Source organism: Trichoderma gamsii (assembly GCF_001481775.2).
Source record: "Trichoderma gamsii strain T6085 chromosome Unknown Scaffold_23.2, whole genome shotgun sequence".
Lineage (NCBI taxonomy): Eukaryota > Fungi > Ascomycota > Sordariomycetes > Hypocreales > Hypocreaceae > Trichoderma > Trichoderma gamsii.
Window position 1 is genome coordinate 227,481 of NW_020171360.1, and position 25,146 is coordinate 252,626.

Below are 25,146 nucleotides of genomic sequence, written 5' to 3' on the forward strand. Positions count from 1 at the left end.
ACAACATGCGGGGTATTTGAATAGAAAGATGCTGCTCAAGCGGACTGAAAGATGTTTTGAAAATAGCCAAACTCGTCCAGCCAATCTTCAAACAGTTGCAGATTAGCGGCATCAGAAACTGCGACATCTCCAAGCTCCAGGTCGCCAGGGTCAGTCTCATATACTGTAGAAGTAGTGTGTAGTGTCGGTGCCGTTGCCAAAATTCCAGCTTGGATATCAGCAGTAGTGACGAGCATTGATGAATGATCAGCGGTGTCATCATCTTGACCTTGTGCCGCAGTGAGTTTGATGGGGTTGTTTTCAGCATTATTCGCTGTGGGTGGACGCCTCCAATTTGGCGCTTGGATAGAGATCTCTACCCCCTTGCCTGCAGGTTGTTTTGCAGGCATATGGTCATTGAAGAATGCGACGAGAGGATCTTGCTCGGTTGCGCTGGCATGCGCCGTAGGTTCTTGAGATTGCGAAGCTGCAAGCTTGAAAAAGTCGTGATAGAAGCTCGCGTGCCAATAAATGTCGCCAAGCTGTTCTAACAGCACCATGCATTTGCTGAATCGGTCGATGTGAGGTTGTCTGCTGGATGAATCTGGAGAGGACCGCATCATGAGAAGATGGACAATGAGCGGCGGCAGAATAGCCGTCACGCTGTGATGGCATTAGTAGAGAATTCGTTCAGGCTTAGGAGAAAGACAGTAGTTACCATATCGTAGGGCAATATTTGATTAGATCCAGTCTGACGAGCTCGACAGCAAGCCTCGTAGAGTCCTCGGCGGCCGCCTGAACTCTTGGCAGAGGTAACTGTGCGCCACTAGGGCGACTTTCGTCCAGAACCTGGTGTGATTTGTGGAGAGCGATGATAACAATGCTTTAGAGTACGTTAATTATAGAGTGGCATGATGGTACCAAGAGTCGCGGCAGCCTTACTTGTAAATCAGATGTAAAAGAGCCCTGTATAGAGTGCAAATACCTCGCTTGTCGAAATCTCTGCTATTCTCTTCATGCAACTTGGCACTTGGCACCAAGTTGAGACGCCAATGTTGGAGAGTTTCTTCACACAGGCTTATTTGTTCGGGTAGTGATCCAGCCGCTGTCGCTATGTTATGCGGGAGCGACAGCACTCCCTCCATGTACTGGCACAGTTTCACAAATTCGATAAAGAACTCCTTTACCGTTCGGTCATCTTCGCTATCCCCATCTTCTTTTAGATCATCTAGCGTAAGCATAGGAACTGTGCAGTCCAGGCTGTTGATGTGCATTGGACGTCCCGTGCCCAGCGTAGTGAGCCGATCTCGAACCAGGCATGCCCACCATATTCTAGCCCAGAGCTTGTGCTGCGGCTCTTGACCGGCGTTTCGATGTAATCCCAAGCCTTGCGAGAGGCTGATGGCTTGGTGTACCCAGAACCAAGTGTGCTTCTGTTCAACCATAGACGGGTAGTAGTGGCTCATCAAGAGAAGCGCCTGGATGTTGGTAATGTCATCTGATTCAAAATCAAAGTCATATAAATACTTATAGAAAAAAAAGTGAGTATAATCGTCCGTTAGGGTACTGGAAGTATCAGAAACGTACTCGTGCTCTTTTGTGCAATTGGTTTCTCGCCTCTTTACGCGACGTGAACCCGGCGGCTCTCAATGTGCTTGCAGGCACCGTCTAATAACGACGTCAAAATGAGAGAAGTATTTAACAATAAAGATGGGATCAACATACCGCACTAGCCGTAAATATTATGGCTTGGAGGAGCAACAGGCTGGTACCGTAAGGTTGAAGTGCGGCGTTACGATCATTTTTATAGTACCCTTCCAGAAAGCTGGACTTGTCGATGATGGGGAAGAACGGGTGAAAGAGTTGGAAATAATTCGACACAAACTCGTCCATGACTCTCTTCGGAGGCAAGCTGAGGGCACCTTTTCGTCTCAGATACTGTATGTCATCTTCATCCAGCCTAGAATGCTTAATGGCCCCCGAGTCATCCTCATCGTCCTGAGAAACGGCAAGCAGCGAGGACTGGCCGTCAGGGGCAAAGCTGCGAAAGAAGGGATAATGCGGAACCTGGTGCAGCATGGCATGCTGTGGAATCGATCGAGGCATCGCCGGTGGCCTGGCCGCATCGCCAATCCTGAGGTCGTCGTTGGATGATGGCTGCTCCTTCGCGGGCTCATTCTTGCCACGCCTCTTCTTGCGAGCCTGGACAAGACAGTCGAAGCCATCGAGCTGGCATTTGGTGCATGGAACGCCGGTTTTGAGCACGTCGCAGCGAATCTTGCGAGCGCGGCAGCATGAACAGGCTTTGGAGGCGCGTTTCTTCTTTCTGGTGGATGAAGCAGCCGTGGATGGAGGAGTCTGCTCGTCTGAGTGGGCCATGGATGCTTTGTGGGCTGAAAGCGCTGAGGCTGGTATGATAGGGGAACAGAAGCTTCGACAAGGATTCACGACCAGATGGAGCCAAGGCTTTCCAACTATTTCAAGCAGAGTCAGACAAGTGATGAAGATTCAGGAGTTAGAATTACAAGTTACAAGACAATTGTCAAGTATTCCAGCCCAGCAGTGAATGTCGCTGTTCAAGAAAGCAGACGGCGCTGATGGCTACAAGAAGGCGCTGCTACTGCTGACTAACCGGCATTCAGGCTCTTCGTCCCAAATAAGAGCCATCTTTCGATGATGCTGCAAGAATATCAGTAACTTCTCTACAAACCGTCAATTGCTCGTCAATGCAAAAACTGACTTGTATGTCAAGCACATCCCAATCTCGCCGCATCTAGGAGCAATCGATATCAACACGTTCCATCGTTTCTATGCAGCGGCAGTAGTCCACCAGACCCCTGCAGCCAAGCTCACAGGCCTGCAGCCTCCCCTCCACCAGCGCTAAAAGGCCCCATAAACCGCCCGGCGCGTCTAACCTCCAAGCGCGCCCGGCTCCAACCTCAACCTTGAATTTCTTTCACCTTCACGTCCTGGCAGCTGGCAAAACCGGTCTCAACAACGCCTCACTTTGATGTCAGTTCAAAACCCTGAACAGCTGCGCCAGCTGGCACACAAAACTGCAAACGAAAGGGCGTTTTGCATTTGAACAGCTGCCGGAACAATGAGCTGCGCCGCAATCCGAAATTCCTTCTTCTTGGCAGGTATAAAGTTCTTGGTTTTTCTCCTCGAGCTTCTTCTTTTCTTCTCTCTTTTCTTCTTTTCTTCTCTCTTTCCTTGTCACCCAAACTCGCATCGCGAGATCTCCTCCTCTTTCCCTTTCTTTTCTTCTTCTTCTGCGTCATCTTCTTCTTCTTTCTTTCTTCCTCTTCCACACTCTTTTCCCTTTGCTAAGCAGTTTCTACTCTGTAGTCTGCGATCCTCTCCGACGACTAACCTTCCCTCCTCCCTCCAGCAAAGCACCAGCCCATCTCCTCTCCTCTTCTCTCACTCGCATCACCAAACCAGCCCGTGCTATCTTTCCTCTCCCTCTATCTCACAGCACCTCGTCCGCCCAGAAAAGCCCAGCAGCATTCTTCCACCATGCTCTTTCACCATGCTCTTCCATCATGCTCTTCCATTGTGTTCTTCCACCATGTTCTTCAAACACGCTTCATATACGCTTCAAATACGCTTCAAACACGCTTCAATTCAGCTTCAATTCCGTTTCAATTCCGTTTCAATCTACTTCAATCTGCTCCTCATCGTAAATCCATCTCCGCCTCCCCCCTGCTCGCCTTTGCCCCTCAGCGCTTCCCCCTTTCGCGAATTTGGACTCCGCAAGTGCTCGCGGTGATGACATCTTTTCACAATTTCATTGCAGGAAACAGCCTTTGAGAAAGAGCAATCTTTTCTTCATTGGCAAATGTCCGCACCACAAGAACAGAGATCTGAGCGAGCACCGAGTCTTCTCCCCTTTCCCCCTTTTTTTGCACACTTCTTTTTTTGTCCTTTTCTTTGTAAGAATGTCCTCCCCTTCTTTGTTGGTTGTTCCTCGCAGTAGCCGCAATGACTGACAAATTTGCACCTCGAGAAGTCTCACTTTTGTCCCCTCGTCGAGGGTTCAAAACAAGGACTCCGTGATTTTTCTTCTCCCTAGTGGGATATAGTTTTCAATCGGAGCAGGCTGAGCCACAACCAACACAAGATGTAATTCTTACCCAGGTCGGTCGGAATAGCTAGTTGGTGATTTGAGAGGGTAAAGGGGGAGGGAGTCGGTTTCTTTTTTTTGTTTTTCGCATGAACAAAGTGAAAACCACCTGGTGATGATCAAGGTCCAAAAAGCCAAATTTGCAGACAACAGCAGTAGGTGAGATATCCTTGGCTGCGGGTTGTCGGTGAGAACATTAAGAGAGCTAATCTGAGGGTGGCCCACTGATTCACTTTGTTTCCTCTTCTTTTTTTTTTTTTCTTTTCCTATTCTTCCTTTGTGAATATTGGGGGTGCAAAGGGAGAGGATGTGGCAAGTAGTCACTAGGGTTCAGCAAGCGCAGACAGATAAATGAACGACTGAAACAGTATACACTAAAAGATCATATATATACACACAATACTACTGCACGGTGCCATTCAAGCAAAGTCTCTTCAAAGCGAGAAAAATTCTATTCAGCTCGTCTTCTTTTTGCTTTAGTAGTTTCTACTCATCGTAAAGATCTTCCCATCCCGGTTGATATCATGTGCCATCCATGGTAGGGTATTACTTGGCCCGCCAGATGCAAATCGTACATAGTCAAAAAAATCTACAACACCCTTGCTTGCTTCAAGTCTTTGTGCTCCTTAAAAAAGTTTGCTTCATTTCTTTCATCATCTGCGTTCAGTTCTTCTTGCCAACAGGCTTGCTGTACATCCATATCGCGCAGAATCCAACAAAGCCCGACACCGTTGCGCCAATGCCTGAGATCCAAGGCCAAGCGCCCGAGATGACAAAGCTGCGAGGCCACTCATCGTGCGCAAAGTGGCGGACGCTGACCGTGTTCTTCTCCTCGATGTTGGTGAGGAAAGGGCGCTTGTAGTTGACCTTGAAGTTGAAGATGCCATGCTGGTCGGGGAGGGTGAAGGAGATGCCATACACGGCAGCATCGCCAGTGGTGCGCCTGCGAGCCAAGTTGAGGCGGTGGAAGGGCGACAGCATGGAAAACTCGAGCTGGAGAACGTCGTCCTGAGGAAGGGTGAAGGGAACCCATTTGTCCCAGCTCCACTCAGAAAGGGAGATGTTGTAAGACTAAGAAAAGAAGAAGAAAGAAATGTCAGTGCTGTCAATATGCAAATTTGTACTCTCATGCATAGCTTACCACATCGTTCTTGATACGGTAGATGCCGGGGTTCAGCTCATCAGACTCCTGCAGCTTGTGCTCAATGCTGTTCACTCGCAGCACGCCAATCTCCTGGAACGCCCAGCCCGATACTCTTTTAGCAAACTCCTGGTTATCGGTCCTGAAGCTATTTCCACCGGGCTTGCCAACCACGGCCTCAAACCACTTGTTCTGCAGCAACTCGGCAGATCCCAGAACCGTCACGCGAGCAGAGTTGCGCGCCTGGAAGACCGATAGAAGCGAAAGTTGCTGGCCGGCAGCGAACAGGTCATCGGCATCAAGAACCTCGGCCTGCTCCTTGGGGTTGTAGCTGTATGCAGTGGCGGAAGCGCGAACAACGGGCGAAAGCAGAGGTCCAGAGCCAAGGACATGGCCAACAGCGTGGGGGAACGCCACAACGCCGCCTTCAATCTCAAAGTATGGCTTCAAGCCGGGGCGAATGTTGATGGGCCCTTCGACAACGAGGACATCGTGGGATTCGGCAGCGGAGCGAACGTCGTAGTTGAAGTGGTCGACGACGGTGCCTGTGCGCTCAACAGGGAGGGAAATGTCGAGCTCGGAGAGGAAGCCGACGATGGAGGTGGATGAGGGCACGGTGGACGTCTGCGCAACGAGGATGTTTCCGTCGGCGTTGACGAAGTTGACGAGATGGCTGGGCGTCAGGTTTGGCCCCAGGCCTGTGTAAAGAGTCAGCGAGCCATTGGGATATCTGCGCAGAAGCACCAGACGCAATTCTGCAGGTAGATGCTACACTATATCAAACAAAACATACCCTTGACCTTGGAAGGCAGAAACAACAGGTGGTCGTATTTCCTTTCGCCCAGATGGAACAGCGCCAGTCCTTCACTCCGCGGCGTCTCGTACGAAACATCATAGCCTCGAGCTGTAAAAGATGCAACAAATTCCAAAAGTCAGCTTATTCTGGTCTTCCAATTGCTTCTTCAAAGAAAGAAGAGTATATAAAATATGTGGTGCAGCATCTCGCAGCATCTCGCATCAACGCACCTGTAAGATCGCCAAGAAACTGGCTATACAAGTCCTTCTCAGCAACATCGTCCAGCACCACCAGCAAGCGATTGCCTGCCGTGCTGACTGCCGAAACAGCCGCCGCGTAGACGAGCGCAGCAGCCACGCTCAGAATCGACCACATCGCGAAGAATCAGACGAATTTGCGTGGGTGTGGTTGAGAAGTTGCAGGTTTGCAGTGGGAGGACACCTGTAAAGTAAACTGAAGCTCCCGCTATAGCTGTGCCTTTGGGGATACGTAGCCTCGCCGGCAACTTGAACCCGCTGTGGAGACGCTGCCGTTCGTCACTTGCAGATAAGATACATGCCACATGTACCTGGAGCTCCATTGCAAGCTAAAAAGCCCGCCGTGCCGAGATTCTGCCGAGGCGCCGCAAGAGTATCACGACGAAGCCTCAAGATCGTCACCCGAACAGCTTTGCTCCAATTCCGCAATCCCCTCAAGATCCCGCAGACTCCCGTCTGAGCCACAGTACGATACACATCTCTCTCCTACTTCGTCCAATTCCAGATCCTCCAGCTAACCAATTGCGCTCATTCTCTCCTCCAGCTTCACAATGTCCGCTCCCCTCTTTTGGTCAACGCCCCTCAAGTACTGCGGCTGGGCAGCCCGCGAGCGTCCCGCCTTCTTCTGGTCCGTCGTCGTTGGAGCCACCGGTCCGATCCTGATGCCCATCGTTCCTCCCATCCGCCACATGCTCGGCGACGTCGATCCTGCGCCGATTCCCGTCACCTATCCCGGTACGTTTTTTTCTCACCACTTGGAGATCTCATAGCCATTGAGCGGGACACTCTCATTTGTAGGGTGATTGGGGTAGATTGTAGAAAAAGAATGAGGAAAAGCTATAGAGAAAGGCAAAGTCATGAGAGAGAGAAAAGCTAACCAGAGACTACGAATCCAGTCCCCGCCGGCCCTCGCAAACAAGTAACAGGCTACGACGACTAAACATGCTACCAAACAAAATGACACAAAAAATATCAAATTCTCAAGTTCAGTAAGAAGAAGAAAAGAGCTAGGAATCGCAAATAAGGAGAGATTTGAGAGATTGATTCCTGTACATACACCAAACCACGGCGTTAATTCACATAAATATAAAGAAACAAGACATGAGAGGATGCCCCGAAATCAGTGGCAGAGAGCAGAAGAAAAACTTTAAATTCAACGAAATTACAAACGCTCTCTTTTCTGTTTTGCTTATTTCTAAACCTGGAACCCCATCCAAAGCTTCCTATTTTTCTCCTTCTCCTCCTCTCCACAAAGTATAATTGTCCAACTTTTAAAAACACATGCCCCTTTTTTTTTTTTTGTAGAAATCTATGGTTTACGCTGGCTTCCCGCTTGCTACGCTCCCAAAACTCACTCTCACACACACATAAAAGAAAACACACCATCAAATCCTCTCTCCTTCTTTTCCCTTCTAAAAGAACATTCGCTGCTCCAGACAAATCAATCATTGATCCATCCCTATCGCGAGATGGTGCGATACGTATTCCTCACAGATGTTCGGCTGGGCAAACTCAGGCTCTACCTGTCTCTGCTACCCGCGAAATTCCACTCATACTAATAGCATATCCTGTCAGTAAAAGTAAATCGTGAAAAATGTCCCGGATATTTGACTCACCACTCGCCCATCATCATCCCCGGTGTAGAGACACGTCGGCATCGGGCTAATACAAGTAATCCCCGCCATCGTATTCTCCCCCTTTTCGCTATTATAATCGATATGATCCAGACGCCGCAACAACTCCAGAGTCCACTTCCCCCTTGCCGCGCTCTTGCGCCACACATTGACGATGCCCCCGCGATGTCCCGTAAAGACGAGGTAATTCTCAAGCCACTCGTTTCCTGCGCCTTCGTAAAAAGCGCAAGAGTGGACGTAATCTTCAGAGTCGGAGCATACATTCTGTTCCAAAATGAGAGCGCCGTTTAGAGAGTATAGGATCACGTTGGGCCCCGAGCACAACATGATGTCGCCAGATACATTATGAATCTGCGCACATTCCACGTGGCGCACAAGAGGCAGCTTCCGGATGAAAGAGAGCTGGTTGAGATCCCACAAGAAAGCCTGGCCATCCGATGAAGCCGTGACAAAAGTGCTAAAGGCCTTGCCCACTGCAATGGCAGTCACCGGAGTCTTGTGGCCGAACAAGCTCGATTTCAGATACAACTCCACAGGCTTTCCCGACACCGTATGCAGAGCGTGTACCGAAATCACACAATCCTCTCCTGCGGTGATCAGCGTCTTGGAGTCAGCAAAGGAAGCGCAAGAAATCTGGCCAATGTGGAGGTTTTCAAACAGACCCGCCGGCCGGCGATTGTCAGCAAAGAAGAAACGAATACTGTTATCTGCATATCCCCATTCCAGATATTTGTCATATGGTGGGAGATTAAGACGGAATGGCGACGCACACAGCAGGCGGTCCAGTTTTGGCGCATATATCAGCGACGAGACCCTCTCGTGGCTTTCCAACAGCGGATTCGGTAGGCATGACAGAGAGAAGATGGCTGTATCCAGACGCTTGACGGATGATTTGAATTGCTCTCGCGGCGGATGCGGCTTTTGGAACACTTGATGCGGCGTTTGACCGAAATTGTGAATGACACCGGCAGATATAGCCCTCTCGTTGGTATCTTTAATCTGGTCCAGATCAACCGAGCCCGCATATGAAAGGTTATGGAAAACGTTGAGATTTTCCACAGCTGCTTCGCCTCGCTGCTTAAACCCAAATACCAAGTCAATCCATTGATGCAGGTTCTCGCTCACATAGGGGCTCTCAAGCGCTTCGCGATGCTTAGCAATAAAGATTTTAGGATCGCCCTTGGCCCAGGGCGGAAGCTCGACATTATTGACCTGGGCACCATTGCTCTGGCGACGTCCAAAATCGTAGCCATTGATGTTTGTCAAGAATTCGGGTAGACAAAAGAACTCGGGAATCAGCTCTCTGACGTCTGTCTTGTTGTTACACGATGATGAAGTCCACGCATCGCCAATCGACTGGAACAAACGGTCTGCGTGATCAAAGCTATCTCCCTGGACAAGTAGGTAAGATTGCACAAAGGGCGGCAGTCTGATGAGGTAAGACGATACAATCATGGCAGACGAATAATGGGTGCCGTAGTGGAACGGCGGCTGTTCAATCTCTTCGAGGGCACTAAACGTGTCAATAAAGCCCTGAATGCGGTTGGGAGTCTGTGCACCCATGGGCTTCGACAAGTCGCGGAATGTTCTCGGGTCTTCCAGGTCAAGATCCTCGCTGGTGTAATCGGCGAGAATCCACGGGAACACGGGATATTGGGTCAAATCGTTAAAGGTCCGTCCAGCCATAGTATTTACCACCATGAGATAGTGGAAGTTGGAGATTTCGCCTCTCTGCCAACGTTTCATGATGGAAGTCCATGGCGATGCATTGAACAGAGTTCCCAGCCTAGATCCCAAGCCTTGTGGAGAATCCTCGAACCCCTTGAGCATGTCGAACCTCCACGCATCTTCCGGGTTAGGAAGCGCATGCGCCGCACTGGTATGCGGTGCTTTATTTAGCATCTTGGAAAACAAGTTATCTCTGACCGCGGTAGAGATGTTGGTAAATAGATAGCTCCGACCATCAGTGAAGAAGATTTCAATGGCAACGTCTCGAAACAGGAACCGACGTTTGGAGATGCTGATAACATCTTGCCATCTCCAATGCCTCGACTCTTGTTCCCGGCCACCGGCATTTTGTCTTTTTTCGAGCGTCTTCGCGCCTGTTACGACTTGGGTGAATGGATCGCGTTCTTCTTGCGGTGCTTGCCATACATTCACAATATCGCCATTGGCGCACTGGAACACGTTATCCATGATGTAGAGCGCGTCCTTTCCTACTATCAAAAGGCCTTCACATGCCTCGAGACCTGTGACTCGGGATATGTTGTAAGCGGCCTGTATCTGGTCGCCATGCTCCAGCCGCCGCCTGACCTTGCGATTTTTATCTTCAAAGTTCTCGTCGCCTTCGTTTCGCTCATTGGGATCATCAATGAGCTCAAAATCGTCCTCTGCTGTGAGGATAGGCTCAGGGTTCTCTGAGGTTACTTCAGGCTCCATGGATAAAGATGTCAAATCGCTGTCGTTGGCACCATCTAACAAGGTACTAGACCGCGTTGGCGGCCGGCTTGCTGAGGCTGCTCGATCCCGTGAAACTGGCGTCGTGCTCAAAGCAGATCCAGTCGTAGGAGTCGCTGACTGGCTTCCTTTCGCTTTCGGCTGATACTTGTCTTCGCCCACAGGATAGTCAGGGAGGAGGCGCAGGCGCATACGGTTTCGTCCCTCCGTGCGATCCAACTTCCATTTCGGTGCTGTTGACACGCTAAACACCGCTCCAGGCCGTTGTAGATCCCGTTCCATTTTCCTGTAGCCTGCTGCGAGGAAGGCCAAGTCATCCTGCTGATCTTGCATCAGGCGTTGGTATTTGAAATACTCTGTAGTGTAGATACTCTTCATCCAAGCGCTGTTGCCAATTTCATGGTTGAGAAGAGTCTGCTCCGCCGCGGCTGCCTCCATATTCCAGATTTTAAGCTTGTCTTTGCGTTTGTTGAGACGAGATTTCGCAGACTCAAACGTGCGATGGTTCTCTGCGCTGACAAAATCTTCCCAAGTCTTTGCCATGCCGCCGAAAAAGAGCATATCCAACGCCGGCCTGTGCTTATCCACCCAAACAACGAATGCGTCGTCGTCTATTTCTGTCAGCTTCTGAAATTCGCGAACGATCTGTCGCTGCTCCGGTGCAGAAGACCAGCGCATCAAAGCGACTGATTCTTCGGGCTTTTGTACCAAAACGATGCGAAGGAAATTGGCAGCAGCGATACGAATCGATGGCTTATCGTCAATGAGTTTCGTGTAAAGTTGATACCAAACCAATTTTAGGTATTCATCGTCGGCCCCCAAACATTCCAGGATAGACATTTGCCAGTAAGCCATCTTGTCCATGAATTCTTTGGCCTCCGACTCCGACGTTTGTCGATTGTCCAAATCTGAGAGCTTGAGCAGAATCGTCCGCAACAAGCAGCTGCGAATCGTTGATATGGCTTGGCTGCACAAACGAACGCTTTTCAAGGCCGCAATCTCGGGCCGTTGCAGAAATTCCAGCAGCATTCCGTTGAAGTCAATCATAGCTTCTGCACCATTCAGAAACCAGCCTTCGAAGATTGCTTCACAGAGGTGAGAGCAGAGTCGGCCAAGATTTGTCAGAATTCTAGGCTCGCATATCCCCTGACGCTTCGTCTGGACCATGTTTGTCACCTCAGAAATTGCCTTTTTCAAGATATATGACTCAAAATACGCCTGATGCTCTTGGAAACCAGGGGGCATCTTGGTGAAGAGACCAAAGCCCGAAAACTCTTTGCGGACGAAAATTTGGTCCGAGAAAACCCGCATAACCAAGTCGGTTATCCCATCTAAGATAGCATTGCCGAGGCCGCCACTAACAATCTTTTGCTGTTGAGGCAGAGGCTTTGCCAAAAGAGAAGAGAATTTTGGTTCTTGAACGGTTTTCTGAGCAGTCAAAAGGACAAAGGACGATGCTCGTCTTAGAGGTGTCCCTTTTGGCGGCGTTGACTGCGGTGACGGCACAAGGTCAATGTTGGTCGTTCTAACGATGGGCGCTGGCATAGAACTACCACCCATGGGCCTAATAATAACGTCGTTGCCTTCAAACGTCAGAGCAGAGTCTCGAGAGTTCAGTTCCACGTCCGGCGTAACTGCATCGGCGCTAACAATGACCGGATAGAGAGCTGCTAAAAGCAAACGAATCCACTCAGATGATAAAGCAAAATCTCTAAACTCGGAAGACCGCTCGTAGAGATTTTGCAAGACCTGGATGGCATTTTGAAGGAATACGGCGTGTGCACCCACTTTCTCTCGGGACATTGGGACTATAAATATAGGTCAGAAAAAAACGTCGTCTCCAGGACAAAAGGGAGAAACATACATCTAGGTTCTGCACCTCTGACAAGATCTGAGCTCGCTCTAGGTCTTGTCTCATAAGCGGAAGACGGTCTAGGTAATCCATGAGATGGTGTAAGACTGGTAGCTGGAGAATCTGGGTCGTCCTGGTACTTCATTACGTCTTTGAGGCCATGCTGAAGCATTGATGTGATGATAACCAGGGACTCGGGATAGACAACTTTGCGCTTGTCAAACTTTTCAGCCAGAGTATGGAAATCAGCCCTGCTATCAAGGTTGACATCAGCCACATCCTGCCCAAACAATATGCAAAAGCATATGGTCCATAGAGGAGGAAGGTCCCAAAATCTTTTTAATCGATTGGCCATAATCGTAAATCCGCCAGATTTGCCGGCAAACTTTGATGTATAAGCAGATCCATGAACAACAAGAAGGCGAGCGAGGATTTTGCATCCATGAATGACAGTCTCAGAGTCATCATCGGCAAGCAGATACAGCAACCACTGTTAAAAAGAGATGTTGTCAGCGTGTGTTCCGCATACTGCTCTCGAATAGCAACAGTTGCCTCACCTTATTGGTTACTGTCTTGGCAAACTTTTTGATATTATTGAAGCTGCCTCTTTCGCATAGAATCCTGGAGTAAAGACTCAGGACGTTGGTTCCAAGTTGCTTTTTCGAAACAGTTCTAGTAACGCTGCCCAGACCACCGCTATCACTTCTATCCCGGGCCCCGCTCTTGAAGGGGCCGGGTGTGCTGGATCTTGAAGTTGCCAAGGACAGTCGCGGTGTTCGTGAGCCTATGGAGGTAGGCAAATGAAAAGCATAAGTGATGAAGAGTGACAAGGATCTCATAACTTCTTGGCTCAAATTGGACCTGACGAGGGCTTCGAAAGCCCCCATGAATTGCGGAACGACCTCTTCAGAAATAGCCTCCCCTTTCATGGCGTCCAATAGTCGTTTCACAATTCCTAAGACCACAATAGTTAGGGGCACATTGCCAATACTAGAAAGTAAAGAGGCGATCAATCACTTACTCATGCGAATCAACCTCCTACTGTTGAAATCATGATGTTTACTGTTAACGGCAAAAGTCACGAATTGCTTATAATAGAGCTCTTGTACGCGCGGCCCTGCTCTGCGCCAGATATCCAGGTCGATGAGTAGGATGCGGTATGCTAAGGGGTTAATGATGAAAGAGTCAATGGGATCGGAGTGGTTATATCCGACAAATCCCAAGACCAGGCTTAGGATGCGGAACGCCAGGCTTTCACGTTCTTCGTGAGACACCGAAAGACGAAACGTTGGCGCTTCGCCGGCAGTTCCAGAGCCACCATATCCAATCTTGAAGCGTAAAAGCATCCCCAGGATGCTATATCCATTATCTCTCTCCATGGCTTCACTGTTTCTCCAATTTTTCCGGATGCAATGGAACATGATCTCGATGGCGTGGACAGTTTCCTCAACCGTTGTCGCTTTTTCTAACAGCTTCAGGGCTAATGGTGTGAAGCCGGCGAGACGCCAGAGGTTCTCATCCATGTATGACGGGACGGCCACAATTGGAGAACCTCTAAAAGAAGCAATCCCCTGGCTTCTGAATAATGCATCCGTGAGGCTTGGCACCGCACAGTTGATGGCGAGTGGAGATGCTTCCTTGCTTGACATGCGGAAAAGATCACGGGTGGATGATCGAGGAAGTGCTCGGAGCACTCCTGTGTCGATATACTGCACGTTTTCCGGAAAGGTGGCAGATGGGAGGATACCGAGCAATATCTTTGACTCTGGCAAAAGCGAGCTTGCTTTATCACGCACTGCCCTAAGAATATCAGAATTCTCGTCCTGACCGGAATGAACAATCTCATTGCGCAAGCCCAGTTGAGCTGATGCCTCATAGGTCTGGAAGCCGCCTAGAGCGTCTTGGAAGTTGCCTTGGTAGCGCGGTCTGAGCGCATGGTGAACCGCTATGTAATCATCGCTAAGAACATCTTCAAATAGATGGGCAGATGCCAATGACCATCTCGAAAAGACAAGGCCAGGGCCGCTCTGGTTGGACAAATCGCGAGGGGTGCCGAGGAACGCTTGGACGGGATTGTGCTTGTTGTGATTCGAGTTGAACGAAGCAAATGTTTCTGTGCTTCCATTTGCCAATGGAGGCATATGCGGGTAATTGCAACGAATCTGCTCTGTAAACTCTCCATTAACATAGAGAGATGCTTTACTGGCTGACATTGTTTTTGGTCGACGATGAACAACTGCAATGTGGTACCATTCTTTCTCATGAAACGTCACAGACTTGAATCTCACGCTGGGCTTGTTGGAAAAGACTGAGGTCTGAAGAATAAAGTTGTGGGTATCTCGTTCCAAGTACATGAGTACGAAACAAGTTTGCGAAGAGTCAAAAACTCCAAAGATGGTGGTATGCGCGGTTGGGTCGAAAGAGTCGACACGTATCCAAGCTGTAAAGGTATATCCAGCCGAGGATTGAGGAGGGAATGAACGGCCCAAGGTAGGGAGCTCCAGGGAAGAATGGCCATGGAGTGATAAGTCAAACTGGAAAAAAGGAGGGCCGGTGTATTTGGAGGTCATTTCTAGAAAAAAGTTGGCCGCCTCCTGGCCTGGTGCTGACAACAGAAACTGAACATCTGCAGGCTGGTTCACCCCGAGATACATGAGCGATCGACATAGGGCCAACACGATATCACGTTCTGCCGGCGCCAGGTTGGATTGGGGCGAGAAGGCAGACTCGAGGAACTGCGAAAGAACGCCAGTGGAATGGATCGCGGCACGGTTGTATATCGAGACCGATGCTGCACTGAGGATTGTCTCTAGCACAATGAGGGACGTTGGGCTCGGGGTCGAATTCTCGGGCCTGGGGATAGCTCGCCAGAAGCTCACGACAGCTCTGAGCAGCTCTGGGTGACGTATTATCGTCTTGGCAGTGACAACCTCGCGCACGCTTGGTCCGATATTCCCAACTGAGCGCGCAAGCACAAGATCCCATTGTTCGTCGGCTCCATCTTCAACTTCGTTGTCAGGGGCATCAGTCTGGTTCTTATTGGGGTCGGTTTCGTTTTCGGTGTCGGATTCCGATCGTAAGGCCTTTGCAGTAGATTGGCATAGTAGATCCAAGGCTTCATCGTCCAGCGAGAAAGCTAGAAGCTTGCCAAATACATGGCAGCTAACCCAGACGTCGGGCTCTGCGCCTCCCAAGCCAATGCTCGCAATGGTCTGCTCCAGAGCTTCCCATCCACCTCCCGCAACTCTATAGCGGAAGAACCGTTTATTGCCGGAGTGATCTCGAAATGCAGCTGACAAGACGCTCAGGAAAGCTCCAATCAGCTTGAACAATGACATCATCTCAGCCTGGCTCCGCTTCCGCGGATCGTGGTAGCCCGCAAAGCCACGCAGCACGTCGAGCACGCACTCGAACCCCCCCGCGAGTCGAAAGGCATCTTGGTTCATGGACGCCGGAGGGGCAGCTATCAGCTGGGCAAGGTTTCGCAAACCCTTGACGAGCTTGGGGATATCGGGGTAGCCATCGCCGGTTCGAGATGTCTGTTCGTGGATAAGATCATCGAGCAATGTCTGCAGGACTTGGACGTATTTCGGGTTGGTGTTGGCCGAGGTCGACGCCGAGGTCGACGACCGGTATCGCGTGGGAAGAGTCGCCATGATGCCGTCGTGGCCGAATTCGCATTCCAGTAGGTTTGCCCTCCAGGGCCCGTCAAGGGTCCAGGCTGTCAGCTATCCGCAACGGCATTGAAGACAAGATGGGCAAGCTGCTTGGAGCTCTGGCGCGGGGCGCATGAAGCTCTTGGACGGCGGTCAGCTGGCCCAAGGGAATGCCAGGGCGTCGCGGAAGAAACGCAGCAAGGAGCCTAAAGAAGGAATGATGATCACGGCGCGGATATGCCAGAACTCGCTCAGCTCGCAGGGCAGTTTCGGGCGTTAGGGGAATCTCGCGATCTCTCAAGGTTGAGGTTGGAGCCTGCCAGCCAATCCGCCGTCAGCCTCGACCGTGGCTGAGGCTCGGGCGCTGCGATTAGTGAAAGGATGTGGCAACAGCGGCGGCAGCCCCGCTAAGTGGTCCTCTACGGAGTAAGTCTGCAGGCGAGCTTCAGTGCAAGCTCCAGTGCTTCAGTGCTTATCGCTACTCAGACCAGGGCTGTGTGGCCGATAAGGAGATAAGGGGCAGAGTGATGCCATTGATGACATTGGGCTTTGAAGTCCTACTTGTATCTACATGCAGGTGCTGATACAGCTGTCAGGCAGACATCTCCAAAGCAGATAGGCAGGCAGGCAGCTACATAGCTGATGCTTAGTATGTACATGAAAGCAGTGTTTAGCGATGAGAACAGATGACATTAGTATTTGATATTGAAATGGTATAGCGGCAGAGTACGTAGATGGCCGTTGTATCAGGCAGAAGCTGTATCGTAAAAAAGACAGACAGAAAGACAGGCTCCATCCGACACAGTTGCGAACCGTCAGGCGAGAGAAAAGGAGTCGGTGTTTTATGAAGCGCTCGCTCGAAGCATGCACTTCGTATTTGCATTTGATAGGATGATGCACGAATAATGCGTTGGGATTAGAGCTCAGCGAACATTAAATCCTCGGCCGATCGCGGCGCTGGCCGTAACTGACCGTGGACTAAGATTAGAATTTGGAAGAGGCGGAAAGGGGCTGCTTTAAGTTATGGATTAGGAGGAACCTTTATGCTGGCGATGCGGGCTTGTACAAACAAGTGTAAATCAGGCGAGTACGACGTACCTCATGTAAGGAGTCAGAGTACAGGGAACGACCACTACCAGGTTTGTATGGAGCGGTACTCGCAGTCGTGTTAGCATCTCCTTGTATGAGTGCTGAAACGGCCAAGGGCTGGTTCTCAACGCTCACTGTGTCATGTATTCCTCACGTTCGTACTCGTACTGAGCTGCGCTGGCCTACCCGGGCACGAATTGAGTCTCAAAGTGGTGTTGTACAAGTATCAGTACTTGGTACCTGAATAGAGCGCCAGTGTCATCTTTTTGAGGTCATCTTGGCGAATAAGCACGCAAGCGACGCTCCCTTTCCGCTGCTAAATGTTTACCTTTTCCTATGTTCTTTTGCCAACACCATCATCAGCCCTCGGCATTTATAAGTACTACATGTAGTCCTGATAGAGGTGTCTAACAGCTGCACCCTCTATCAATAGCACCAGATTTGATGCACTTACCAAGCACTACCGTGCAAATACTACCTACCTGCTGTCTGATATTGAGTGCAGGTATGCCAATCATTACGGCCATGATCACACGTGATGTTGAAGCAGGTAGTATTGGTGATAATACCGAGTAACTCCGTAATAAAAGGGAGGCGAATCCTCAAGGTGCTTGCATGCCAGCTACATTCACTCGCTGTACAGTAATGCTCAGGTACAGGCAGTACTTGTTCCAAATCTCCGTCTTATACAGTGCATCTGGCGCCTCTAGCCAGATGCAGCCACGCCAGCCCAGCCGCCTGTAAATAACGTTGATCAGCACGGCATCACTGGACCAGCTTCTCGCAAATGGCACCTCCCTGGCCGCCGTCACGAGTCGTCCTCAAATGGGCATGGAGAGGGCCTTGGAGCAGCGACCGAGAGACTCGTGACAAGACGCACGAGCCAGGATTGTTTGACGCAGCGCATCAGAAGGCTGGGTGGCGGCCAATCGGAGCCACTTGTATCCCCGCATTATGGGACGGGGGAAATGGGACTAGATGCACCGCTGTGGCCTGGATGCAGGGCTTATCGCCTGTGAGCTGGCTCTGGTCCGGGGGAGCAAGGAGGGCGAGCTGGGCTAGCAGCGCGATGGGGCAGCGCAGCGATAGCGCTGGATTGATGGATGATGGATGTGAGGCCGGCTGGCCGGCTGATTCGTATAACGCATCCATGGACACATCAATAGGCAAGTATCGTAGCAATAGCACTGGCTGTAGGGAGCAGCGGTGCATGGGTGGCCGCAAAGGTGAGTGATGGGCATCGGCTGCTGCTCAGGGTCGCCCCCTAAATGCCATCCGCCTCCAATCCCTACGCCTTTGGGCCGTCGTCTGGTTTCGTTTGCGTCGTGAAAAGGGCTACCGCAGGTACACGGCGCCAGCACACGACACACGCGCATACAGTGCCAGCTCCCCGGCCAGGCCGCTCAGGAGGCTAACGGCAGTGGTCAGCACGGGTTCAGAGTACAAAGACGCCAGCCGTCGTTCCTTTCGGCGCAACGACGCCAAAGATGGCGAGACAGGCGGTGATGCGCTGGTCCAAACTGCCTGCAGCGCTCATCCCTTTGTATCGCCGCTGTCTTGTCTCACGCCGTCATTGCGGCCAGAAAGACAGCATTGAAGCACATGAAAGACATCGCCGGGGCTCATTTCGGAAGAGTCATTGTTCCGTCATGGCTCGACTTGGCCCTGGCAACGCGTCAACGGAGCCTGTACCTGTACCTGTAGGCCGTACCTGTTCCAAGCTGATACAGGCCGATAGCCAGTGGGGCGGTACGGCATGGGTGAGTCGAGCTCGCACTCTTGGCACTGTAGCAACGAGTACCGGATGTGCTCTGGCGCAAGTACTGCAAGTACCCGCTGGTATCCCGCTCAGCCAAATGGCAGCGGCTGCCGTGCGGCCAGGTACAAGGCTGAGTGACCTGGCGCCAGGCTTATCGCATCGCCCCGGGAAGTGGACTGGACGCGGACGACGCCGCTAAACTCTGTTGGGGCCGCCGTCACGCCCTGAGCACCCCCGGCTCCAGTGATGCGTCACCGCGGGCGTGAGCGCTGAGGCAGCACTGGAGCCTCGTCCCAGCCGCCCTTATCTACTGCGCCGTCGCTCGTCTCAACCTTCTTTCTTTCTCTTCTTCTTCCATCATCCTTTTCCCATCCATCCATCGCCGTCTCTTCTCCCATCTATCTGCCATCTCGCAGGAGGAAGTTGGAGTTTCCTTGATTTCAGTCACCTTTGTTTTCGTCTCTTCTGGCCGTGTGTCGCAGGTTGACCAACTCCCATATTCCCTCATTCATCACATCATCAGGACTATCATTATGCGGTCCGTCATCGCTCTCTCTGTGGCGGCCGTCGCCCAGGCCAGCTCGTTCCAGGTTGGCACCATCCACGAGAGCTCTGCTCCCGTCCTCAGCAATATTGAGGCCAACGCTATTCCGGACAACTACATCATCAAATTCAAGGACCACGTTGATGAGGCTGGTGTCGACAAGCACCAGAACTGGATCCAGAGCATCCACGATGAAGGCGAGCAGCAGCGCCTTGAGCTCCGCAAGCGAAGCAGCATCTTCGGCGCGGACGAGGCCTTTGACGGCCTGAAGCACACCTTCAAGATTGGTGACTTCAAGGGCTACGCTGGCCACTTTGCCGAGGACATCATCGAGCAGGTCCGGAACCACCCGGATGTAAGTTGACGCTACCATTTCTATCGCCACTAGCAGGTCAATTGAGGCTAATCCATCGTTTCCAGGTCGAGTATATTGAGCGCGACACCATTGTCCACACTCTGCTTCCTCTCGACTCACAAGACAACGTCATTGTCGAGGACTCGTGCAAACCTGAGACCGAGAAGCAGGCTCCCTGGGGCTTGGCCCGTATCTCTCACCGAGACACTCTGGGCTTCGGCACCTTCAACAAGTACCTGTACACTGCTGAGGGTGGCGAGGGTGTTGATGCCTATGTTATTGACACTGGTACCAACACTGAGCACGTCGACTTCGAGGGCCGTGCCAAGTGGGGCAAGACCATCCCTGCTGGCGATGAGGATGAGGATGGCAACGGCCACGGCACTCACTGCTCTGGTACCGTTGCTGGTAAGAAGTACGGTGTTGCCAAGAAGGCCCACGTCTACGCCGTCAAGGTTCTCCGCTCCAACGGCTCTGGCACCATGAGTGATGTCGTCAAGGGCGTCGAGTACGCCGCTCTCTCCCACAAGGAGCAGGTTAAGCTGGCCAAGGACGGCAAGCGAAAGGGCTTCAAGGGCTCAGTCGCCAACATGTCTCTTGGTGGTGGCAAGACCTCTGCTCTCGACGCCGCCGTCAACGCTGCCGTCAAGGCCGGTGTTCACTTCGCCGTCGCTGCTGGCAACGACAACGCTGATGCCTGCAACTACTCTCCCGCTGCCGCCACCGAGCCCGTCACCGTCGGTGCCTCTGCTCTGGACGACAGCCGTGCTTACTTCTCCAACTACGGCAAGTGCACTGACATCTTCGCTCCTGGCTTGAGCATCCAGTCCACCTGGATTGGCTCCAAGTACGCCGTCAACACCATCTCGGGTACCTCCATGGCCTCTCCCCACATTGCCGGTCTCCTGGCCTACTACCTGTCTCTCCAGCCCGCTGGTGACTCTGAGTTCGCTGTTGCCCCCATCACCCCCAACAAGCTCAAGAAGGACCTCATCTCCATTGCTACCCAGGGTACTCTGTCTGATATCCCCTCCGACACCCCCAACCTGCTTGCCTGGAACGGTGCTGGCTGCAGCAACTACTCTCAGATCGTCGAGGCTGGTGGCTACAAGGCCAAGGCCAAGGCCCACAAGCAGACCAAGCTCCCCGCTACCATTGAGGAGCTCGAGGACGCCATCGAGGGTGACTTTGAGGTTGTCTCTGGCAAGATTGTCAAGGGTGCCAAGTCCTTTGGCTCCAAGGCTGAGAAGTTTGCCAAGAAGATCCACGACCTCGTCGAGGAGGAGATTGACGAGTTCATCTCCGAGCTCTCTGAGTAAGAATCTTTATTAAGCATATATTTCCTTTTTATTTGTAATGGCCATAATGCGCCGATGAGTACGTCGAGTACGATGGGTTACGGAACGGGACCAGGAGAGACTATTGTTTTGGGTAATTGGCATGCACTTTGGGCGCGAAGCCACTGAATTTAGTATCGGCTTTGCACTTTTACTTCGTATCACTGTTTTGTTACACCTACGTTCCTCAGACAGAATGCTTATACAGGAGTATCATATAATCAATACATTGCATTTGTATGCAACCAATCTTAAGATGCACTCGTGACATGTGGCAAATGCGAAGCATTCCTCGTTCAGGCTGTCAAGGACCACGCTTCTAAGTTAGAAAACCACCCATAGTCTACCGCCAATCACATCCCTTGGCTTTATCGACAAGTGCCTATTATGACGATGTTTTTTTGCTAGCTCTGGCTTAGACGGAGGCAACGACACAGCACTTCATACGATGTTGTTGAGTGCCGCACGCAAATGGAAAGACAACACAAACAGAACGCAGCGATTCACAACAGCCTAGTGAATCATATAATTTCAATGACACAAATGACTCATTAAATCTGTTCTAAGCCCTGCTTTGAAGCTGGATGTCTAGGCAGTTTTTGTTCGCCTCTGCTCTCTCTTGCTCGATGGTTGAATGCATCCTCTGCTCAAGCAATTTTTGCCAGCTGCCAAATTAGACTCGCATCAGGATGCTCCTGCCACGCCCATCCAGCTGCGATATTCGCTGCCGATGCCTGAGGCGAGACTGCCTCGCTGCCTCCTTCCTCATGGCCATTGATATCAATGGAAATGTCAAAGATTCCGCCAACTATTGATTCAATTTCAATCGTGTTTTCCCCATATGCCTCTGAAACAGCCAGTTCTATCTCGTTATCACAGCACTCATCATCAGTTGCCAGCCACGATTCGTTTGTTATATCATCTCCTTGTTACGGAAAGAAATCATCTCCTTCCACGCAAATCTTTGTAGCGCTTCGAACACGCAATGCTTCGCAGAAACAGCACCAAAAGTCAAGATCGCCGCCCCCTAAGCAGAAGCAAGTCATCTGTCATCATTGGCCGAAATGCAGCCCGTGATCTCACCGGCAGCGAGCCGTTGACGGTTGAAAAGGATGCGTACATTGCTGCAACTCTCTCATTCAGCCGAGCTCAACCGCAGAACAACAACGAGCGAAAGTCGCCGCGCCTAGTTCGACAACAAAGTGTGAGATTTGCCGGTCCAAATGCTCAGCCTCGGAGAATATTAGCCGCTCGCGCAAGTGTGCCTGCGGCAAGCAACTTGCCACGACGTCTTATGGGCTCTCAGCAGTATTCTTTACAGTCAGGGGATGAAGCTGCGTCACTCTCATCGTATGGGAAGCTACGCAAATCGAAGTCGATGTACGCTCCATCGATGACAAAAACACCCACATATTCTTTAGACAATAGTGACCATTCCGACGTGTTCAATGGATGGCAAACATCGTCTCGATATTCATCATTTGCGAAGAAAGAGAACGAACCCATCTGGAGTTCAGGCGGACCATCACTTAGGGCTCCAAAATCCATGGCTTTCCTCTCATATGACCGTGACAGTTCAATATCACGAATAAATACCAGAGACAGCTGTGAAATGTCTGATGAGCTGACACGAAATGGATTCTATGAGCCTCAAGGGAGCTTGAGCCGCCTCAAATCTCGGCCTTCAAGTTTCTTTCGATCAAACTACAAACAAAGTCCCAACTTGACGGCTTTCCCCAAGTCTCTTCGCAGTAGCAGCAACAATACCACAGTGCTTTCTCCAGCATCTCTTCATGGCTATAACTCTTCTAGCATTTCTTCAAAGCAGCCGACTTTGCGAACCACGGCTCGCAAAATCTCCAAATCGCTCAAGAGCAGAATCAAGGGGTTGTTTGGCCGCCCCAAGAGTACAGATGAAGCTACAGACCAGGCTGAATATCATACCCAAGAACGGGATTCAAATGATGGTAGCTGCTATGGAACTTTGTCAGCGGTGCCAACGCGATCGTCCCAGGAAGCATCCATGTATCAAGGACCATCCCGGATGCCTTCTTTCCATGCAGTGCCGACGAGTCAACAGCTCAAATCGCGACAAGGCAGCTTCGCAAACGTGGAAATAGAAGACTGCCCGCCAAGTGACGACAAATCAAGAGTTACTAGCTGGACAGACTCTACAGTGGCGACAATTACCCATCAGGCAAGGTCGGCTAACTGGAGCCGCCAATATGCATTCTCTTCTGAAGCAGCTGAGATGGGAACTTTGCCTTCATCTCACAACCAAGCTTCTATGCCTCTCGATAACAATTCGCACAAAGGTCCTACCGTCAACAGCCAGCGTGTGTACACAGCTCTCATTGAAAGACTGCAAGAAACAAAACAGCGTCAAAGCCAGTCATTGGGAGAGAACCATGCGACTTTGGATGCTAGTGAAGCAGCTTCACCGCAAAGCAACTCGACCATAAGACGCCAACCTCGTTGGATCAGGTATGAAGGATCCGCTAACACTATTCGACATGTTCAGGAAGAAGATGATGTCTTCCAGGACCGCGCTGCACAGACTGCTATTTCACGTTGTTCGTCCTCCAATAGTGTTATTAGAGGCCATGAACCCACAGATTCACCACAGAAAAGCCTGAGCAGCGATGGGTACTCCAACGCAGCTATCGATGGAGACTGTATGGCTCCTCCCGGTCAGAATGCTACAGAACTTCAGGTGGCTCCTGAAACTCAAAAATCGATCATCTCCAGTCGCAGCTCGGCTTTTTTTGCCAGCCCAACATGCCATCTTTTCCGTACGACAAGCCCGTATCGCCGCGCACTGCAGGCCACGATGAAGGCCACCGAAGTCAACGAGCAGCCTCAAACGCCCGGTACCAAATATCTGAGCTCTTTGTCCGCACTTAGTCTCCCTACAAGGCGCTCGAGTACAGACGGATCCGATGACGACGAACGAATGGCATACGCAGAGAGTGTATACTCCAATTCTAGTGAGAAGAACATTTCATCTCCGTCAAAGTCGACGAAGCAAACGCCGGTGAAGAAAGATCATGGGGACGTCACCATCTACCTTCCGGCTGAGACACAAAGACCATCTCTCTCGCTCTCAGGCCGTCATGCACGAGAGGTGTCTTCTTCTAGCTCTATTGAATGGAAGACATGGCTCAGTGCCAACGTGTCTAAACTGGAGACTTCATCTACCACCCTGAGAACAGATTTTCCCGAAGAACCTTCGTCTGCTCCTCGCCATTCTAAACACATTAGAGAGAAGACTGAGATTGAGCCTAAGGGGGACGATTTACTTCCCGATGTCTTGGGTAGCGGCCTGCCACTGAGGGTTGCAGCGGACAAAGATAATCGTCCGCCTGCTTTGACGACCGTATCGCAGCCACCAAAATTCCAACTTGCGAATCCCTGGTATCCTCAATCTCCGGCTGCTAATGAAAATTCACCGTCGGTAATAGGCGCACGAAGCAGAGCTGTTTGCAGCAAAGACACATCTCCGGTTGGCTCAAAGGGTAATTTGCGCACCATACCGTCAGTACCCAACGTCAACACCTGTGTTGCGACCAATAATCAATCGCCGCTGGAGATTCCACGAATGCGCTCTCTCAATACACTTGCTAAGCCGTGCTCTCCTATGAGCGACGAAATGCGACTCAGACGTCAGTCGCGAACACGTCTCCGAGCCAATGATGCCTCAGCCAAGTCCAGTCCCGGGTTGACAACGGCCTTTGAGAGACAGTTTGGAGTCAGCAAGACGGGCTCACCCGGAATATGGAAAGCAAAAGTGCCGTCGGGTACTGGGGATAGCACACCCAGATACGAGGCTGATGCCGGTATTGACGATATGGGGCGGCGGGAGCTCGATGCGCAGGTGATGGGAAGCAAGAGAATGGTTGATTTATTCTTGAGCAGCCGACGCAAGAGAACGGCGAGTAGCCAGATGGGACGAAGCAGCGACAGTCTATCGGCTGCATTTATCTAAACATCAGAAGCAAGCAGGAATGAGCGAGTCAAGGTCCAAGGAGATGAGGTTGATGATACGGAGTTGGTGTATAGTATAAGTTATTTCTGGCTTGTGTCGTATGATTTAGCATGTTGTGAGAGTAACGGAGCTAATATTGACGAATCCCTTAGTTACATATTATACATTGTCCTGTTGGG

The 25,146-nt window shown here is 51.0% G+C and overlaps 7 protein-coding genes across 7 annotated transcripts; 3 read left to right on the forward strand and 4 right to left on the reverse strand.

Moving 5' to 3' along the window:
• Nucleotides 1–35: 35 nt before the first annotated feature.
• Nucleotides 36–2,358, reverse strand: TGAM01_v206706 (cutinase transcription factor 1 beta; the record flags this gene model as incomplete). The annotated part of the gene is made up of 5 exons (XM_024549932.1): nucleotides 36–642; nucleotides 698–862; nucleotides 922–1,505; nucleotides 1,567–1,647; nucleotides 1,705–2,358. The coding sequence occupies 5 exons, from the start codon at nucleotides 2,356–2,358 to the stop codon at nucleotides 36–38; spliced, it is 2,091 nt and encodes a 696-aa protein (XP_024405318.1).
• A 2,410-nt stretch (nucleotides 2,359–4,768) lies between these two features.
• Nucleotides 4,769–6,417, reverse strand: TGAM01_v206707 (dolichyl-diphosphooligosaccharide-protein glycosyltransferase 48kD subunit; the record flags this gene model as incomplete). The annotated part of the gene is made up of 4 exons (XM_018808935.1): nucleotides 4,769–5,176; nucleotides 5,247–5,944; nucleotides 6,040–6,150; nucleotides 6,273–6,417. The coding sequence occupies 4 exons, from the start codon at nucleotides 6,415–6,417 to the stop codon at nucleotides 4,769–4,771; spliced, it is 1,362 nt and encodes a 453-aa protein (XP_018657817.1).
• Nucleotides 6,418–6,850: 433 nt separating this feature from the next.
• TGAM01_v206709 (NADH dehydrogenase) lies at nucleotides 6,851–7,239 on the forward strand (the record flags this gene model as incomplete). Its single annotated transcript, XM_018808934.1, has 2 exons — nucleotides 6,851–7,034; nucleotides 7,196–7,239. 2 exons carry the CDS (start codon nucleotides 6,851–6,853, stop codon nucleotides 7,237–7,239), a joined length of 228 nt encoding a protein of 75 aa, XP_018657816.1.
• Nucleotides 7,240–7,818: 579 nt separating this feature from the next.
• Nucleotides 7,819–15,898, reverse strand: TGAM01_v206708 (hypothetical protein; the record flags this gene model as incomplete). Its single annotated transcript, XM_024549933.1, has 5 exons — nucleotides 7,819–7,854; nucleotides 7,916–12,198; nucleotides 12,255–12,732; nucleotides 12,800–13,197; nucleotides 13,264–15,898. 5 exons carry the CDS (start codon nucleotides 15,896–15,898, stop codon nucleotides 7,819–7,821), a joined length of 7,830 nt encoding a protein of 2,609 aa, XP_024405319.1.
• A 670-nt stretch (nucleotides 15,899–16,568) lies between these two features.
• Nucleotides 16,569–16,781, reverse strand: TGAM01_v206710 (hypothetical protein; the record flags this gene model as incomplete). Its single annotated transcript, XM_024549934.1, has 1 exon — nucleotides 16,569–16,781. The coding sequence occupies one exon, from the start codon at nucleotides 16,779–16,781 to the stop codon at nucleotides 16,569–16,571; it is 213 nt and encodes a 70-aa protein (XP_024405320.1).
• Nucleotides 16,782–19,279: 2,498 nt separating this feature from the next.
• On the forward strand, nucleotides 19,280–20,964 carry TGAM01_v206711 (cerevisin; the record flags this gene model as incomplete). Its single annotated transcript, XM_018808932.1, has 2 exons — nucleotides 19,280–19,645; nucleotides 19,711–20,964. 2 exons carry the CDS (start codon nucleotides 19,280–19,282, stop codon nucleotides 20,962–20,964), a joined length of 1,620 nt encoding a protein of 539 aa, XP_018657814.1.
• A 1,003-nt stretch (nucleotides 20,965–21,967) lies between these two features.
• TGAM01_v206712 (hypothetical protein) lies at nucleotides 21,968–24,967 on the forward strand (the record flags this gene model as incomplete). Its single annotated transcript, XM_018808931.1, has 1 exon — nucleotides 21,968–24,967. One exon carries the CDS (start codon nucleotides 21,968–21,970, stop codon nucleotides 24,965–24,967), a length of 3,000 nt encoding a protein of 999 aa, XP_018657813.1.
• Between the last annotated feature and the right edge of the window lie 179 nt (nucleotides 24,968–25,146).